The sequence below is a fragment of the Hippoglossus stenolepis genome, chromosome 22, assembly GCF_022539355.2.
Source record: "Hippoglossus stenolepis isolate QCI-W04-F060 chromosome 22, HSTE1.2, whole genome shotgun sequence".
In the NCBI taxonomy this organism is placed as follows: Eukaryota; Metazoa; Chordata; class Actinopteri; order Pleuronectiformes; family Pleuronectidae; genus Hippoglossus; species Hippoglossus stenolepis.
The window spans coordinates 4,258,208-4,276,788 of record NC_061504.1 but is presented as its reverse complement, the minus strand read 5'-3'; the positions used below and the strand labels follow the sequence as shown (position 1 = coordinate 4,276,788).

Genomic DNA, 18,581 nt, shown 5'->3' with positions numbered 1-18,581 from the left:
GAAATGAGATAACTGCTAATGAAGGCTCATGAAGGGTCAGAGTTCCTCGACCCGATTATTTCTGGCTTGGTTATATAACTGTGAGTATAGGGGCAAGTCAGCGCTGTCAGTCTCTGCAGATAAGACTCTGCAGCTATAATGCAGCTCCACTCAGGTCTATAAACAGTCAGGAAGTACAGACAAGAGACTTTAATTGGCTGATTTGACTGACGGCCACTTGACTGAAGCAATTTCAGAGTCAAATCAGACAAAATGAAGCTGTAGGTGCTGCCTGCGAGGCCATGTAATGTAAGCAGCTGCAGGTCTTTAGACTCAGTGACGTTCTGCTGACACATATTAAAACAAATATCTAACAGAAAACCGAAGTCTTCATTTGCCTTCACACTATTAGTTTTCACAGTTAGGGAATTAACAGTCATCTGGTTGCCTCTGACTGTTGCTGCAGACTGAAGGAATCTCATTGCACCTTGTATTCAATATTCATTAAGTACTTTTATTCAAGGGGGCGTCAGGGGGTGGGCAGCATGACTAAGTGAGACTTCTGGGTGGGAAGTGAAAACTGAAATGCTTTTAAAATATTCATAATCTTGTTTGAAGTCATCAGGAAAATGGATTTCTGGGGCTCAAAATGTGTGAGAGCCGACATGATTCATCGATTAACCAATTATCAGATCAAAATCAGTGTCATCTGCAATGTTTTTGATAATCAATTAATTGTCTAAGTCACTTTGACAAAAATGTAAAAGTCCTCGCCTCTCAATCATTATGCTCCACTGTCTCTTTTCCAGGCATTCTGGGCAATTTTATAGTTTCTCGTGACCATTTCCAGTCTTTCTGTCACTGCCACTTTTTTCAGTGCAGGAAAAAAAACCCGTGAAGGTTTATATTTCTGCACCATGTAGACATATACAGTCTTTTTGTTGTTGTTGAATCCAGGAAACGAAGCTGGAGCAGGATAAACTTCCAGTAAAGAGTCTGTGATTATTCTGAGGGCATCGCCGGCCGCTGATTGGCCGCCACCGCACGCGAGCCGCAGAGGAGCGCGGAGGGGGGCGTGCACGTCGGTGCGGCGCGCTTATATGTACGGCCGCGCGTGTGTCCGGCAGCAGGGGGAACGGGATCGAGCGAGAAGAGACGCAGCAGCGAATAAGAGACGAGACGCGGGACACTTTACACAGAGACGACTCCACGCACACACACACACACACACACACACACACACGGTGTATCCCAGCGGCAAGCACAGAGGAGCGGGGAAGTTCGCAGAGATGCAGTCGGTGTTCCAGCACCTCATCAGCCTGCTGTTCGTCTTCAGCAGCCTGCACCTCCACCAGCTGACGGAGGGCTGCTCGTGCGCACCATCGCACCCGCAGGACGCGTTCTGCAACTCCGAGATAGGTGAGTGAGTGCGTGTGTGTGTGTTTGTGTGATGATCGGATGGTGTCGACCCGCTGTAACCGCTGCTCAAGAGCCCGGTGTCGGTTCAGCCCACATGTGCAGAGAGAGAGAGAGAGAGAGAGAGAGAGAGAGAGAGAGAGAGAAAGTGCTGCCAGTCAGAGGCGAGTGTCCGATCAGCTGACTGCTAGTGAAGCTTGTTTTCATCCAAATCTCTGCGTTTGATCCCCACTTTAAAAACACCTCAGATCAGTGGGGGATCTATGAATCTCATTCAAATGTTACCAGAAGAATTGCTACTGTGGCTTGTGAGCTTCTCGGAATACTATTATAATATTATAAAGGCTCTGTCCACCACACAAGTACTCAAGGGCAAGTTATTGGACGTATGTTGTGACAAAAACACAATTTTTGGTCATAGAAGGAAGGTGATGTTTCTAAAGGTCATGGCTGGTACAGCAGCTCAACGTTCCTTTGCTTTTTATTCTTAAATTGATGGAGAGGTTTGGGAATCGCCAGCATATTCGTTCCTCCACCTGATTCTCCTCATTTCACTTTCTACTCTAAATGTGGGAAACGCACCAAGTTTCAGTGGCGTCTGAGAGCTGAAGCTGAGAGGATTGTGAGGTCTCACAGAGAAGTGAAGCATGTCACTTTTTTGTCACTTCCAGGGTCCCTCTGATCATGAGGTTATTTTCGGTCCTCAAACTGAGCTCGGTGTGGGAGATTTTGAGCTTTTGCTTGTGATACCTTTTAGTTTCTGTAAAAGACGTTCAACTAAAAATGTCTTCAATCTGTTGGAATGAGCAAGCACAGTCGGCACCGATAAGAAGATCTACAGTCAGTTTAGCCGCTTTAAACGCCGCTTATTTATCTTTCACAGTCTGGTATTTACAGCCGCCCAGTTGTAACTCAGATATGCACGACCTCTGCTTCGCCAACAGCGGGTGAAGGAGGTTTACATAGCTTGTTTTACTGCTTGGTTATTCTCTTTGACTCCCCCAGAATAATATGAACTTGGGGATGTGGCTTAGGTCTGGAGCGCCGGTCCCACCTGACCTGTGTTTCTAGATAACACTGGGAAAGACTTGAGGATTATCTGATCTGCGCTGGAAGCAGAGAGGCTGTGTATGGGTTGAGGGTTTCATCAGGTTTGGGGCTGAAGGGAGGTTTGTGTGGGGTGACGGCAGAGGAACACACACACTCTCCCACACATGCTCTTTTGCAAAGGCAACAGCTAATAGAGTTTTTTGTGTGTAGCTGATATTTTGCCCGAGTATCATTTGACCCAAAAATGTGAAAACATCATGCAGCTCTCTAAAATCCTGACACGTCATCAAACAATAATCCCTCAGTCTAAAGTGAGCGCACGTGCACTAACACACACACACACACACTACAGCCATGTGCGTAAGCCCATGTGTTCACCCTGCCTTCTAGTGTCGACCAACAAGGGAAGTCCTAGTTCTGCAGTAACACCCCTGCACACATTCACACTCTTAATGCTGCATTTACTACTGGTCACCAATAGAGGCTGATAGTGATGATAAATGCTTTACTTTTCCCATGTTAAATAAACCTACAAAATTAACACATAAGGATGATTTTTTTTTTTTTATTCCATATATTGATGAGAACATTTTGACCACCCTAAATTTCAAGCTCGAGCTAAGCTAAGCTAACTGTTGCTTTTTCACATGTAAAACCTTTTTCTGTTCTTATTATTAAGCTAAGGCTTACTCAGAAAGAGTTAGAGGAGCAGACTGACATCATGCTCGTGTCTGTACACTTATCTGGCAAACAGATTATAAACAAGAAAACAGCTAACATGTCTCTCTCCAGAAAAAAACAACAACTTTAGCACCTCTAAATGACGAATTAACAAGTTTCATCTCATTAGTTTAATGTTGAATGAGTAAGCTTATAGGTGGACTTTGTTGGTTTTAGAAAAAACATGTTTCCAGTCTTAATGCTAAACTAATAGGCTGCTGACTGTATCATTGACACACGAGAATGGTATAAATCTTATTATCTAACTCTTGGCAAGACAGTGAAGAATTGTTTGCCTTAAAATGTTGAACTGTTTCATAAAATATAACCTTATTTGTTTGAAAACTTTTGCCCCATCGTGCGATCAGTAATTTGATTTACACTTGAGAATTATCCCTCTGCAACAACAAGAAATACTTAAAGGACACAACATGCCTTCAAAATGATATTTTAATTAGCAGTGTCCTATTTCTAGACTCAGTGCATCACAGTCACTCTACAAGGCTTTCCTTGTTCAAAGGCTTTGTCAAATGTGACTCACAAGGAAACTTAATTTGCTTAAATTCGGAGGATGCAACTATGACGTCTTTGTTGGAGAAAGTCATTCCCTTTATCTTTTATGTACAAGAACTCACAATGATGGTGGCAATGAATCCTCTGCAGAGCGTCAGGCGAGGAGCTTATACCTTTTATATGAGGAAGTCCCTAAAATAGGACCCAGATATTGTGTCTCTAAGGACCCAAAAGGGCCACTCTGTGTAACCCCTTAGTAAACCCTAATCACCAGGCCTGTGAGTGCATCTTCAGCCAAGTGACCCGGTTGGACCGAGGGAGAATGCTGCACACTTGTGCAATGCCTTTCATAGTCCTTCAGATCTTCAGATGGCTCATGATGCTGGCACCCGCTGAGACTTCCCAGTGTAGAATCTGGGACTGACTTCAATGGATGCAGTGATCAGTTGTGAGCCTCATAAATCCCATTTCCAAGGTCCCAGCTTAGCGTGAAGTGCGCTTTGAATGCTTGTGGTCCCACTTGTACTTTAGAAACCCTTCTACAACAGCAGCTGGATGCAGAGCACAAAGGTCACAGCTCGTAACATTCTTTAACCTGCCACAAATTCATTCATATTTGATGTTATTCAAAGTTAGGATTGTCACAAATCCTGCATTTGTTTATGCTGACATTGACAAAGTCCAGAATTTTAAGATCTACATAGGAAGCTGTGATTTACTGTGACTTTTTCACAGATTCTTCAATTTAAGGTCCTTTTCTTTTACCTTAAACTTAAACCTGCACTTCTGCTTGTGTCACCAAGCCAAGATAAAACACGTGTACAGACATGGAACACAAACAAAGTATGGGGTTGAAAAGCTAATGCTGTGAGGGAGAAACCCTGTAATTCTCACTGTCAACATCAAAGCAGACAGGCTCTGAATCTTCCCAATTTAAAACCTGTAGTTGAGTTCAAAGTGTTTTGCTCTTGTTTTCTTAGCCCATAATCACTTGCAGGGACGCTGCCGGCTGAATTATAATTGGGTAAAAAGGCTGGAAATTGGGATATTTGAGTCTGTCCTTCTTTATTACATAAAATTGGAATATTGATGAACATGAAAGTGCTCTAAGAACAGACAGCTGTAACTTCTTGGTAAGTTTCTAATGTCTGACTTTTGCTTCATTTTGTTGGTGGCATGTTAAAGAGACCAGGAATGAATTGGGGTCACCCATTGATCGTTACCCGTTTAATGTTGTGGCCAATCGATTGTTGGCAACCATTTGAGTATTTGCTGATAAAATGTCCTTTTTGTTAGGGTTAGGCTCATGGTAAAGTCTATTCCAATCAGGTTGGACCAATCTTTTTCGGTTTGTCACATACCTGAGCACCAGTGAGCGACCCGGCTGCTTTCTTTAACAGAGACCTAGTTGGCTGCTATTAGGCATCTGTGTAAAAGCGGTCCATTCACAAGGAGAAGTGAGCGGCGCTTGTTTTTCCAAAGCCGTTCGAAGGCAAGATTAGAGGCCCGGCAGTAAACTTTGACCCTGAGATTTAATATCGCTGCCTAACAACGCTTGTTCCCAAGCGCTCGGGTGATAGGAGCAAACCTATGCATGCTTGCACTGTGAACCAGGTCAGTTGCTGAGGATTAGCGTGATATGTGTTTATGCTTGGTTTGGGATTGAGTATCAGGCTGTAAAAGCAGATTCTGTCGTGCTGTGTGTATTTTGTTGTGCGAGGAGCTTTGTAAAACAGTGCAGCATTGCAGGTTTAGAGCGATGTACGGCCTGGAGCTTTGTGACAGCGGCCTCCTGGTTCCAATACATCCTCCCTCTATTACTATTAATGAGTTATGTACAGTAGTTAAATCAATACTCCCTCTGCGAACCGCTGTCCCCCATTGATCTGCAGATCAACAGGTGACAGATGAAGACATGAGTGAAGCCAGGACTCCTGTTATGCAATGCATTATGCAAGCGTGGATCAGATATCCCTTGTTTTCCCAAAAGTTAGTTAAAATACGACGAGATGTCAAAGGTTCTGGATTCAGTACAAGTTTTGAATGTTCTTCCCCTGAGCCAGGAGTATCAAATCTCCAGTCCATCCCTCCCTTCTCTGATGACCACACAGCCGCCCTGGGTCCAGTGTTTTAAACTAGAGGCCAGCACAGGGGAACAGACTAGCACCCACACATGAAAATTCCGTTACTTATGAGCCATAAAACATGGATATACTTGCCATTGGTTATGCTTTTAAAGGTGTTATTATGTCATTTATGACCTTAAGCCATTTCACAGTGAAAGTAACATGATAAATACAACACCAGAAATTCACGTGAATCAATGGTTGCCTGTAACTGTGCAAGAGCAGCGATGGAGAGCATTTTAATCCAACTATGGACTTTTTTTGATATGACTGGCATTTAAGCAGACGCAGCTGAGAGGGAGAGTGAGAAAAACAGAGATATAAAGAGCTGTTGTGACTCTTGTTGTGACTCTGCCCTGGAGAATTCATTGATACTCACTAATTTGCAGACAAGGTTTGTTGTGAAGCAATTTATCTTAAATACTTTGGTCAAAGCTGACTAAAGGCACCAATTTAAGCTTTGACAAGTAGTATTTTTGAGGTACACTAGCATGACCCTTGAATTTTAATGACTAGTTGGTTAAAGATTCCCATGCCTCTTTTCTACAGAAATGGGGGGGAAAAAAGGCCTTGTAGGTTTTTTCATTCACCGAATCAGAAATGGTGACTGAACTCAAGGTTTTTGCTGTTACGGCTTCACTTAGTCTGGTATGAAACTGTAGGTTATGATGACGACCTGGATATTTGTGTAACTGTGGCTACATCCATTCATGTTTTTGTTTGAAAAAGCATCAACTCTGCAAATGATAAGCCACAACAGTTTTAGAGCTACTAAAACAGTTTGCAAAGGCTGATGGCCCTGTTGGTTAGAACGTTACTTTGAAACAACCTCTTGCTGATTGGGTCTTTACAGTCACAACGTAGCCTTTGCTGCCTCGTCAGGCATCTATCACATTTCCCCTTCCAGAAGAAAACACCCAGCATTAGCCTCGGTTACCAGTGCAGAACACAACAACAATAATAATTTACAAGTGTTGCTGATCCTGTTGTTTTTGCTAACAATTGTTTAATTCTGCATTTCACTTTTTGCCTTTGCTGCTTCTCGTTTGTAGCCTAGCTCTTTCTGCAACAAACAACCTTCATGTTTACACTGGCACACGAATGCCCAGTGTAAGCGAGTGGTCACATGTTATTTGTTTTCAGGCTTGTTTGTATGGTTGGGGGTTAAAACGGATACGGAGCCAAGATGCTTGTGTGTAGGGAGATCGGTTTAGTTTTCCAACTGACACGTGGTAGTATGGACGTAGCTTGACATTGCAGAGTCAGTTATCTAATCTTTTGACTTTACCTTATTACTTGTTGTAGTTTTAAACTGCAATATATTCATTGGTTGGTCACTTTAAATCTGACCGAATTCAAAAGCCGTTTCATTAAAACGCTATTGTCATTCTAAAAGAGGTTGTGACACATCAGAGACGGTGCTGAAAACTCACCTCACCTCACATCAAACCTCACTTCATGCTTCATAAGCTGCCTTTGCATTTCACCAACCAGTGAGTGGACTCTACAGACTTAATGCTCCAGCGTTTTCCATCTGACACACAGCTCTACAGCAGGGATTCAGTTTCAGTGTTTATTTTTGAGCGTGGTAGCACGTCGTCCTGAGAATTCCTCTTCCTCCCACTCGCCTCCTCAAACTTGGACCACTTTCTGCATACTAAAATCACCGTAACCCACCCTGCACCTCGCTTGCTTTCTCTCCCTCTCTGTCTCTCTCTCTCTCTTTCTCACACACACACTCACACAAATGAGTCACCTTATTTTTGTCATGCCTGCAGTTTGCCACATTGTACGTAGGCTGAAATAAACGTTTAACTAAATTACATGCTCACCTTAAGATTAAGCATTTGAGCTTGTGTAATCCCCTGCTTTAGGGCAAGAGATACTGAGAGAAAACGAATATTTTTTTCTTTTTGCTAGACCCTGGTTACCTCTCTTATCACAGAAATCCTCCCACTCGTGAAAATGTATGTCCGATCCTTGAATCGTTGTGCGTCATTGCACTGGCCTGTAATTCCTCATATTTAACTAAGTAAGAGGGAGAGATATTGACGGATATTACAACTCAACTTTATTAACCTCTGGGTTAGCAAGGGGGCCAGGTGACTTAAATGGTGCCTTAAACCTTAAACTAGGCAGAGAGTAAAAACACTTTTGCTAACTTAACTTACACAATGACTTGGCAAAAGATGGCTAATAGCTATGGTACTGGTTGATCTATTGCTTGATGGTAGAATAACCTGAAGAAGACTTTATACACAATATGTCCGTAGTTTCCAGTTCAACCAGGGCGATCAGATTCTAGTCTTAAACATGGTGACATAAACACTTGTGATGAAGACTTTTTGACGTGAGTAGGCAGCCATGCGGTTGTATGGAAATATAACTACGGAGCGGAAGGTCATGGGGTCACTACAGGGGGAATGACACAAATCCTCAGCAGCTGAGGCCCTTCACACATTCCTTTCGGTGATGGCACCACCACTGGCCAATTAGTGGCTGCCGTCCAACAAGAGGGGTCCTATCTGGATGTACTTCAGTTGAATCAGCTGACCCGTTGGCCCTTCAAATGCGAACATTTGTTTCTCCTGAGGGCTGGTTTAGAGGTCAGGGCAGAGTAGGAAACTAGGTTTTGGGATCCGCACATATCTTTGTAATTGTTTCCCCCGGTCCCTCCGTAACTGCAGTGGTAAATGTCTGTCAAATACCCTTTGGGTACAGTTATCAAAGGTCACTCAGGTAATAGCGCCTTATATTAAAATAGATGACAGATTAATGGATCAAATGTTCTGCAGCAAGTTACTGTGAGAGGTCATAAAGGGGAGGGCAGGCAGGGAGTCAGTACAGAGCATTAACAATAAGAGGCCTGAAATGAAAAAGATTTACCTTGGTTGTGTGATGATTGAAAAGCTGCAAGTGAAAGTCACTCGCCTACGAGTTCTACTGAAGAGAAGTGTTACTTCACATTCAATTTGAATTCTGTTTTAGGCTCAAAGGTCACACTGGAGCCTAAATAAAACCTAGTAGGGATGAAACATAACATGGAGTAAGTTTGAATGAAACCCATGTTGCCCAAACTTCAACTACATGTTAGATTTGATGCTCCTCTCCCTTGCAGCACCTACTGGTTTTATTATATCTATATATATCTATATATAGATATATATAGATATAATAAAACATTTTTCAACATGAACACCAGTGGAACACGTCATTAGTAAATGCAACAAGTGAATAACACTGCTGCTGGCACTTAGCACTTCCATTCCTAACATGAACAAAATGAATGAAAATGGACCACATAAAGAAAACTGTATTTCTCTTGGAAAGCTCCTGAATGGCCACATATTTTGAATCTCCTTATTCTGGCGGAAAATATGAATTTGTGTGTTATATTTAGAATTGCAGGGTCTTCGTGTCCAAAATAAATTTGTGGTCACCTCTTTTGGGTGGTCATGCTTTAACTGCTTCCTGTTTGAATTTTCATTCCCATTTCCATTTGCCTGGAAGCAGGACAGCTAGACAAATATAGACCAAACCGAAGATGCCACATGCCTCTTTTCTTCTTTCTCCACTTGAAAAGAATGAAAGGCTTCTCGTTTTTTTTTCTTTCTGGGAATGTGAGCCCCCAAAGAATGTGGGAAGGAAATTCCACGAGGAGAAGATAACAAACACAGCCAGTGTTAGTTGTGTCTGTGGCTGGTTGGCTGTGGGCAGCAGGTGAACTTCACAGAAGATTGACCGCTTATGCAGGGCCCGCACGTCTGGGTAGACTCTATTCACTGGCTCAAATTATCACTCATTTCTCCACTCTCCACTCCTGGCCTTCCACAATAAGCCCCCTTACTTCCAACATGAGTGAAAGCAAACAAATCAAAGTCACCACGGAGCGTTTTCACCTCGCCAGCATTTACATGAGGGTCCTGCATGCAGATAAGATCTTCAGAGCCCTAATCCCAATATAGAGGGAAGCCTGTTTAAACAGAGGACACACACACTGCACCCTGTTCCCTACAAACAACTATGTTCAGGGTTTTTTTTTTAAATCAACAAAAATACTGACTGAAGTCACGTTTTCCCTTTTTGATCTGAATAATAACCCTACAAAATCAAAACCTAGCTGGATGTAGCATCCTGTAACTGTTAGAGGTACCATATTTGAATGGATAGGAGCAGTCATCCCAAAAATCTTGATCTTCCACGGTACACGGAGAAGGCCTCTTACTCTTTCCCTTGAATTTCTGTATCAAACTGAAAAGGGCCTTTAGTGTTTTTTCCCCCATTGGTCCTCATTGGCAAATGGCAGCAATGCAGAAAATCGGATAAACGGATTAAATGTGGTGCCAACCTGGTGCTGAAATGGTATTTATCAGGGGGTTTGCTAATGCCTCCTACTGGCAGAGGCAGTGTATTATTTGATGGCCCACAGAGGAAAGCCCAGAGTTATATGTCAAAGGTATCCGGGAGTTTGCTCTGATCAGTCTTTCTCCTCTCTTCACAGTGATTCGTGCAAAAGTTGTGGGCAAGAAGATCCTGAGAGACGGACCTTTTGGAACGATGCGCTACACAGTCAAGCAAATGAAGGTGAGAGAGTCGATCGTCATGCAAGACACCATTTCTCGGTTTTAAGCGAAAAGACACAAAGGCATGAGAGTGGTATCAATCTTCTCATCCAACTTTAACTCATCTAACTGGAGCGATAAGGCAGTGGGCACATGGTTAGGTTGTGATGTAGGGGCGTACCCGTGAGTCTAAATAATCAAGCTAGAAGATGTTTAACTGTTAAATAAATGTCTTTAATATTATTTGCTTAAAGTGCCCACCGCCATTTTGGGTTGCCATTTTTTTTTTTAGGCTCAGTGCTCAACATCCCAGTGAAACATGAGGTGTGGTTTGTTTTTGATGTTATCGCAATGATTCAAGTTATCATCACCTTTTAGGGATCCATAAGTAAAACAGTACCATTATTAGATGTTAGCTTCACTTTTGGTTTGGTTTTCGTTATTGCCCCTTATTTGATAGGCTTCATTTTAATAGTGAGTGGACATTTTCAGGTAGAGTTGCAGATGGCAAAATCTGTGATTCTGATTGTGAACGAAAAAAAAAAAAATTGCTAATGAAATTAGAAACAAACTTATTTTTCTTCTCATTTAAGAGGTTGGTCTCACTTTAAAGCTCTTACATTTAATGTTGCAGAATCTGTTTAGCTACAATGACGTCTGTCCGTCCCCTCAGCTTCTGTGTGACAGCTGAAAAATCAGTTCAGGATGCTAATCCCGCTCTTCACTTCCTCTGTATTCTTACATAACACTGCATATTCTGACAGATGCCGACATCGGCCCATTGCTCAGACAGGAGCCAGGCCGGAGGATTAGCAGGCTTACAGGCATTAGAGCTCAACCAAACTCTGCACTTCGAGTGTAAACATTGCAACAGAGTCGTGCACTGCATCTGTACAATCAATAATAAAGGCATTGAGTGGCCTCTTGGTAGTGAAGCACACCGATCACCACTATAAGGATTATCCTCAGGAATTAGATGTGACCTTTGTACCTCTTGGGTTATTTGTTTGTGTTACAGCCTGTTGGTTTATACTGCATACAGAGGTTTTCTATGTGGGCTGATAAAGAACACAACTCCTTCAGAATTTCAACAAATCCTATGAGACAAATGCCTTCAGCTTTACCAAACCTCCACAGTTTTGGGCCTGAGTAACAGTTTGTTCTGTTTTTCTGGGAGCGACAAATCTAAACAGGGATTTCCTGTTGTTCCCAGACAAATAAATCACACTGAAATAAAAGTTCTCAGGCCAAACACTGACTTCTATCTCTACCTGAGTTGACAAAATGGACCTGAAGCCCACAGTTTAGCAATGACCTTGCTCAAACAGCATCAAAGTCGCAGCACATTAAACAACATAATCATGTTATCTATGATTTAGTTATGGGCAGAGTCTAATACTCTTTTCCCCCACGAGGCTTTCCTTTGGGAATGTCATCTGATAAAGTCGGCGCACTGTTTTCATTCCACGTTATTTATGTGTGATGTTGAGTAAAGGCTGCAGTGGCAGGGTGAGGGGCACAACATAATTCCATGTTTGGTTCTCATGTCTTACAGATGTACAAAGGATTTGACAAAGTCCAGCATGTGCAGCACATTTACACGAGCGCCTCTGAGAGTTCGTGCGGCGTCAAGTTTGACATCAACAAGTACCAGTACCTGATAACAGGTAAGATGATGGTTTTTCAATTATGGATTTATCACAAAGCAAAACCACTTGTTTACATTTCTCAACCTCTCTGTGGGAAAATATTCTCAAGATTCATTTCCTGCCTTTCCGGGACCTGTCAACTATGTCCCTTTTTTAAAAAAAAAATGAATGGAGTTTTGCTTAGGTGTCATCAGTAGAGAACTGCAGTGAGATAACAGGTGGTTGTATTATGTATGTTGACAAAGATTAGCATCTACCCACATACAAGCACCTGTTATGACATGACCCAAGTTCTGATATATGAAAAAGAAAGTTCCATTCACTGAGGAAGATGCTGCAGGAAACCAAGCCAAGTATATAAAACAGATATGTTTTTCCCAGGTGAAGAATGAATCTTGGAACTTTTTATTGCTAAATGTAAATGTTATTGGCTGGTCCTGTATACAGTCACCACATCAGGAAGACCTCGGATATTGCTGAAAATGTCAGGTCGGGCATTGGCGAGTACACAAATCTATGTACCCACCTGAAACCTGTATTGATAGATGTTTTAATTTGTTTTTTTTTATCAATAGTGAAATGACATTATTCTGAAAACAAAAACCCCTCTACCCCTTTCTCACCAAGGACGTCTTCAGTTGTCCTGTGACACAAACTTTTCCACTATTTATAACCTATGCCACCGTGCAAGGAGGCAAATGCGCTCATTTCCTTCAGCTTCTCAAGCCAGGAACAGCAGAGAGCGTTTTCTCTCACACACAACTTGTAATTAACAGCTATAGCAGGAAGTGGCTGGCATTTTCCAGCAGAAGCATTTTATGAGTTGCTATTTCCAACGGAGGTGCAGTTTACTTTGGACCCTGCGGTGCTTGGTGTACGTAACCGTTGCTAAGACCCGACCTAGAACTACTGCAGCTATACACCCCGCAATACGAGTGCAACGAGCTGCCGTTACCAGGCAGCCACGGCGGTGTTTACGCAGCCTGGGTGCGAGTGACATCACAGACGTCTTTCGCTGCTCTCAGGGCTTCTATAATAAGTCCTGCATATGATCAGGACTGCATTACAAGCAATTTAAACACACCAGGGCGGGTGAAATGAGCTCCTTCAGTCTGCTTTGATCAAGCTCTGAGTGCTGCAGCCCTGATTAGTATTTTAGGAGCATGTCACACACTCAACACCATGTAATAAGCCTGCAAGTGACGCCAGTAATCCCAGTAAGGGGATGCGAGCCGAGCGGAAGGGTCGAAGAAGCACATATTTGCGAGCTGTCAAATTCCTGCCTGGTGACAACACCACGACAAATCATGATATTCCTGAGTGCTCGCGGGCTGTTGTGCTGCACCTGTCTCAGGAGTCGGTAAGCCGCAATAGGTCCCGCGCTAAAAATAGATGTCTGCTGACCTTTCGATATTCAGGAATAGGGGTGTTGGTATAATATGGGCTTACTCTGTGAGGTTGTCTTACCATACATAAACAAATTGGATTGCTTGAGCAATGTGTTTATATTAGCCTATGTTACATAGAAAGGATTATGAAATTAGACAAGTGTCTCAGAGTGGAAGTATGATCTCATTGTTTAGTGTGGATCGCAGATCGCTATGAAATTTTGCACAGACATTCATGGTCCCCAGAGGCTGAATCATCCTCATGCCATTGGATCTCATGACCCTTTACACGATGCCAGCATGAGATATAGAATCCCCTCATTTTAATAAAGGCACATACACTCAACACGTGAACTTATCCCTTTCATTCTTTGCTTCCTCAGGTCGAGTGTACAACGGCAAGGTCTACACCGGCCTGTGCAACTTCAACGAGCAGTGGGACCGCCTCTCATTGGCCCAGAAGAAGGGGATCAACCATCGGTACCAGCTGGGCTGCAGCTGCAGGGTGAGTGCAAACCAGAAACCTACGTCCAGCGAGGACAGGAAAGATGAGGCGGGAAGAGGAGGCTGTACAACTAAAAACAAAGACTAAACTGCTTATATAAAGTCCACTTTAGCGCTTATCATTGATAAGAGGCAGGAAAACGCTTAATATTTACTGTGACTCTATGAGAAGGGTTAAACCAGTTCAGGCTCTACAATGCTACTGATTAACTACTACATCAAATGGAGACTGAGAGCAACACTAAAAATGACCTTCATGGTTGCATATCATTGGTGCAATATAACCAGTCCATAGAGACTAATTTCCACCATTATCCACCATGGAGGTCAAGCATAGAAAGAAATGGAGAGAAAACTGGTTTTAGGACTAGCCTTGGCAGTTATTAAATGACAGCTCTGGAATCTCTTCATTCCCAGTTTTATATGACTCAAACACGTAGCCTGCCGCTGTGCAGCTGCTGACCCGCCTGCTAAACGTCCTACTGTACAGCAGTGTCCTGGACATCTGCTAACACCATCGGCCCCTATCAGAATAAGTGGATTAGCAGAGAGACCGTTTTGTTCCCCGTTTGGGTCACTGCCTGCATACTGTGTTCAGTGTGTACATGGCAGCAGCCCAGAGGCATCCAGAGAGGGCCGTCAATCAACTGAGATGTCAGCGTGAGAGTCCGTGAGCACAGACAGGCATAAACATCATTGCACTTATTAAACTGCACGCGTCCTCCGCATTGCTCCTCAAGTTTAATGCGCTGGAAAGCAGGAAGCGTGTCATACCATTTAGAAAATTAAAAGCACTCAAACTAGGAAGTTATGTTGAACAGCTCTGAAGCGTGGAGGGCAGACTATGACAAAAACATCCAGAATGGGAAGTGTGCCCTCTAATTGAAATTGCTGTTGCATTCACATCCAGATAAGTGCAGCTCTTTGCCGCCGATGAGTCTTTGACTCCGTTCATCGCCTCTCGGAGTTGTCATGTGGATCTTCCTGTCGGTTCATGCTGCACATTCATCCATGAAGCTGCTTTTTGTGCGAGCACCTGGGGGAGCAATGCACCAGTACAGGCTCATTCGCATCTAACTAAATCCTTCAGAAACTACAAAAACATCAGTGCTTCAGGAAGCCGGCTGATGATCATTTAACATTTCACAGCAGAGCCTATACTTACTTGATTTGCCCGTAGTTATTTCAATAGCTGCTTTTTGACACATGATCTGTCAATCTGTTGCAGTAAATGACTAAAAGCAAAAGCGGAAAAGCTAAACATTTAGGATTTCATGTTTTAAATGCATGTTCACCATTTACTATTTCAACCAAATCATAGGCATACTGAACAGTCTCTTTCCTTAATGATCCAAACTTTTCTTTTGTACAGTTGTGAGATTTTTCACATGAAAGTGGTTCATTAAGGGAGCCTCACATGTCATTCAGCAACATTAATGGATTGTCCTTCATTTTGAGAAATATGCTTATTTGTTTTACGTAGGGATGTTTGCAGTGTTTCCCATTAATTATCCAGACTGTGGCAGCCCCCCAAATTGGTATTTGTTTCATCATGATCCCCAAAAAAATACACACTCATAATAACATTAAAGATCTCTAACTTGGTGTGTGCAGCGCTTTTTGCCATGTGCTCGCGCTACGGTGCATAAAGTTTTTACTGTTCATGCAGACATCGTAGTTTCAGCTGCAGTTGAGGCATACAATGCAGATCTTTCTCTAATTTCTATTTCACTCTTGTACTAATCTGTGTTAATCATCCTGTTCAAGAAAACAATTGAGGTTAGGTAAAAAGAGAGACAACTATAAGCTAAGGCTAAAACCCATTGAGTCTACATTAGTTGTTGCTTGTACACAGTTTTTGTTTCCTGCTTCGAGGTTAAATCTTTACCTTTGTCTCTGTCTGTAGATTAAGCCCTGCCGCTACCTGCCTTGCTTTGTGACCTCAAAGAACGAGTGCCTATGGACAGACATGCTGTCCCACTTCGGCAATTCCGGCTATCAGTCCCGGCACTACGCCTGCATCCAGCAGAAGGAGGGCTATTGCAGCTGGTACCGGGGCATGACCTCCCGTGACAAAACCACCATCAATGCCACCGACCCCTGAGCCTAATCGCACCCTGCCTGAAACCCACTGTCGCCTCCCTGACTCCGTCCCTTCCCCGAGTATTTCAGGACTCTTAAAGCTCACTGGCCTGGGTGACTGCCCCCCTCAAAGGGGCAAAAAAGAGAGAAAAGAACAAATCCATTACAGTGCCTGTTTCGTAGCACTTCTGATAGAAAACAATACCTCTTTTGTTTTACAAATCGCCCTTTCGAACTCTTGGTTTTCCCACATGATACGATCTGTCTCTTTAGGGTTCAGTTGTGTTAAAAAGGCAACAAAGACAGACAATTGAAGAGCCAATAACCTCAATTGGGATATACAGAGTGAAAAATGTACAACCAGCAATGATGATTATGTATATTTGAGGTGAAAAGCTGTTGCATTGTTGCTACTAAACTGAACCTGCGATACAAAACACGTCTGCGACAGAGACCAGAGCCAAGAGTCTCACTGAGAAAACAGATTTAGGGCCAATGTGAAAAGTATGATCCCTGAAAATTATACCTCGTATTTTGGCTTCAAAACAATTTTTGAAAATGGTATTGTTTCACAGTGAAGTATATTGATTATGTTCGGTTTTTACTGTAACGTGTCTTTACAGATGATAGTGTCTGTTTCCCTGAGTGTTTGTGGCGTAACACATTTTGCAGTTACGTCACAAACCGCAGTCTTTCTGATGAACACTGATGAATATCAGCAAAATGCTACAAAATGTCTGTCTGTTACAGTGGCTACACAGGGAAGAGCTCATATCTCGCAGAGATGGTGATATTTTATTTTTTGCTGTATATAACATAAGCTAAAGAAATGAACTATCAGCTCAGCTGAAACCTCTGTAATACATTTATTTATGTTTAATGGAATACACATTAACCATGTGGTGTATCTGCAAAAAATATATATGAATAGTGACAGGCCAAAACTACATTGTGACAACAATCACGGCCTGGGCAATCGTCCAGATTGAAGGACCAGCATCTGCAAGTTATATATCATGGTACTTTTATTGTTTTTATTTGCTCGATTTAAGTTCCCCTGACTGGTGGTTCTCTTCACCTATCCAATGAAAGTACAGTATAAGCAGAGGTTTCAGAAGATGATTTATTTTGTAAGTGTATATTCAATCTTTTTGTATTTAACTATTTGAAATGGACATCATTCATATTATATATATATATTATATATATAGATGACAGTAACAATATTGTCTCTAAATTCGTTCTTCACCTGTGCCCATCTGGGGAGTTTTCCCAATTTTTTCCCGTGCAGTACCTTCAGTCCATTCCATTACCAGACACAGATCTGCCTCAAAGGGAATAACAACCTGTTCATCATGATGGATACCACACTCATGTTGGCTGGTTAGCTTAGCTTACAGTTGTATAAAGAAAGGAAACCAGTGGCCTGTTTCTGTTCAACAGTGATAATATCTGTCCAGTAGCATCTTTAAAGCTTGCTTATTATCACACTATAGTCGACTTCATTTAATACGTACAAATTCCAATGTGTAAATGTTGAGATATGAGACAGAGTTATGTGCTAGCACTGTGACGTGACGCTATGTTGTTTTTCTTGCAGTTTTGTAATGTATTAATCAGTGAGCTTTAAAGATGCTTATGTATTGTTTTCTTTTACAACTTGAAGAGAGCCACGCTAGCTGATTTGTTTCTTGTCTATGCCAATCTGAGCTAGCTAGCTGCGAGCTTTCAGCTCCAGATCTAACAGACAATTATGAGGGTGGTATCAATCTTTTCATCTGAGCGAATAAGTGGATTATCATAATGTCTAATACCAATCCTAGGTCCATGTATTCATATCCATTCCAACGTGACAAGAATGTTCCATCCATTGTTTCGAGTGTTCAAAAGACCATCACAGGAAACTAACACAGTTAAAGGAGAAAGATCGACTTGTATCTGATTCTAAATAAAAATCCAATACTGGCCTGTTATATAAATGAATGTAAAATATCTGATTAAGTTAAATCGTCTACCTTTTTTGATTTGGCAACTTAAGTATTGACTTCTGACTAAATATCTCTCAAAGAATCTCAACAATTAATTTTCTTTTGCAAATTTTTTTTCTTTTTGAGTAAACTACTTATTAGTCCTCCGCCTCCCTTTGATAAAGAATCAATAAACCGGTTTTCTTTGGTTTTCATCAGCTTGTACAACATGTCTGTCACATGTTGTCACAGTTGTTTTGTCTTTGAGACGTCTCAAGAAAAAAAGAAAGTTGACCTTTGAGGGAAAACGCTTTACATCATTACACAATGCAGTTACTTAATATGGTGTTTAGGCTGTTTCTCCCACTGTGGCGTTTCTGTGTCGCTATTTCTGTGGTTCATGTTTGTGTAAATATACTGTCTGCTTAACACAGAAACACTCGGTCAAGTCTGATCCTTAAAAAAAAACAACCCTCAAATCATGGAAGCTGTGTACAGTTTGTTTGTAAACACTGATTCCTGAAGTGTGGGTGGGGGGCGTTTCCTTGTAGGGGTTATAGAAATGTTTGACTTAATTTCTGTGTTTTATATTTTTATAATAAAGATTTAATGAAAAATGGGCCTT

General features: G+C 42.1%; 2 protein-coding genes across 2 annotated transcripts in view; one reads left to right on the top strand and one right to left on the bottom strand.

Moving 5' to 3' along the window:
• The window catches only part of LOC118101442 (synapsin-3), a 103,720-nt gene that overhangs the window by 38,192 nt on the left and 46,947 nt on the right, over positions 1 to 18,581 (bottom strand). The gene's annotated exons all lie outside the window — the stretch shown is intronic.
• On the top strand, positions 1,093 to 18,577 carry LOC118101441 (metalloproteinase inhibitor 3). Its single transcript, XM_035147215.2, has 5 exons — positions 1,093 to 1,398; positions 10,306 to 10,388; positions 11,922 to 12,033; positions 13,787 to 13,908; positions 15,814 to 18,577. The coding sequence occupies exons 1-5, from the start codon at positions 1,269 to 1,271 to the stop codon at positions 16,009 to 16,011; spliced, it is 645 nt and encodes a 214-aa protein (XP_035003106.1). The 5' UTR covers positions 1,093 to 1,268; the 3' UTR covers positions 16,012 to 18,577.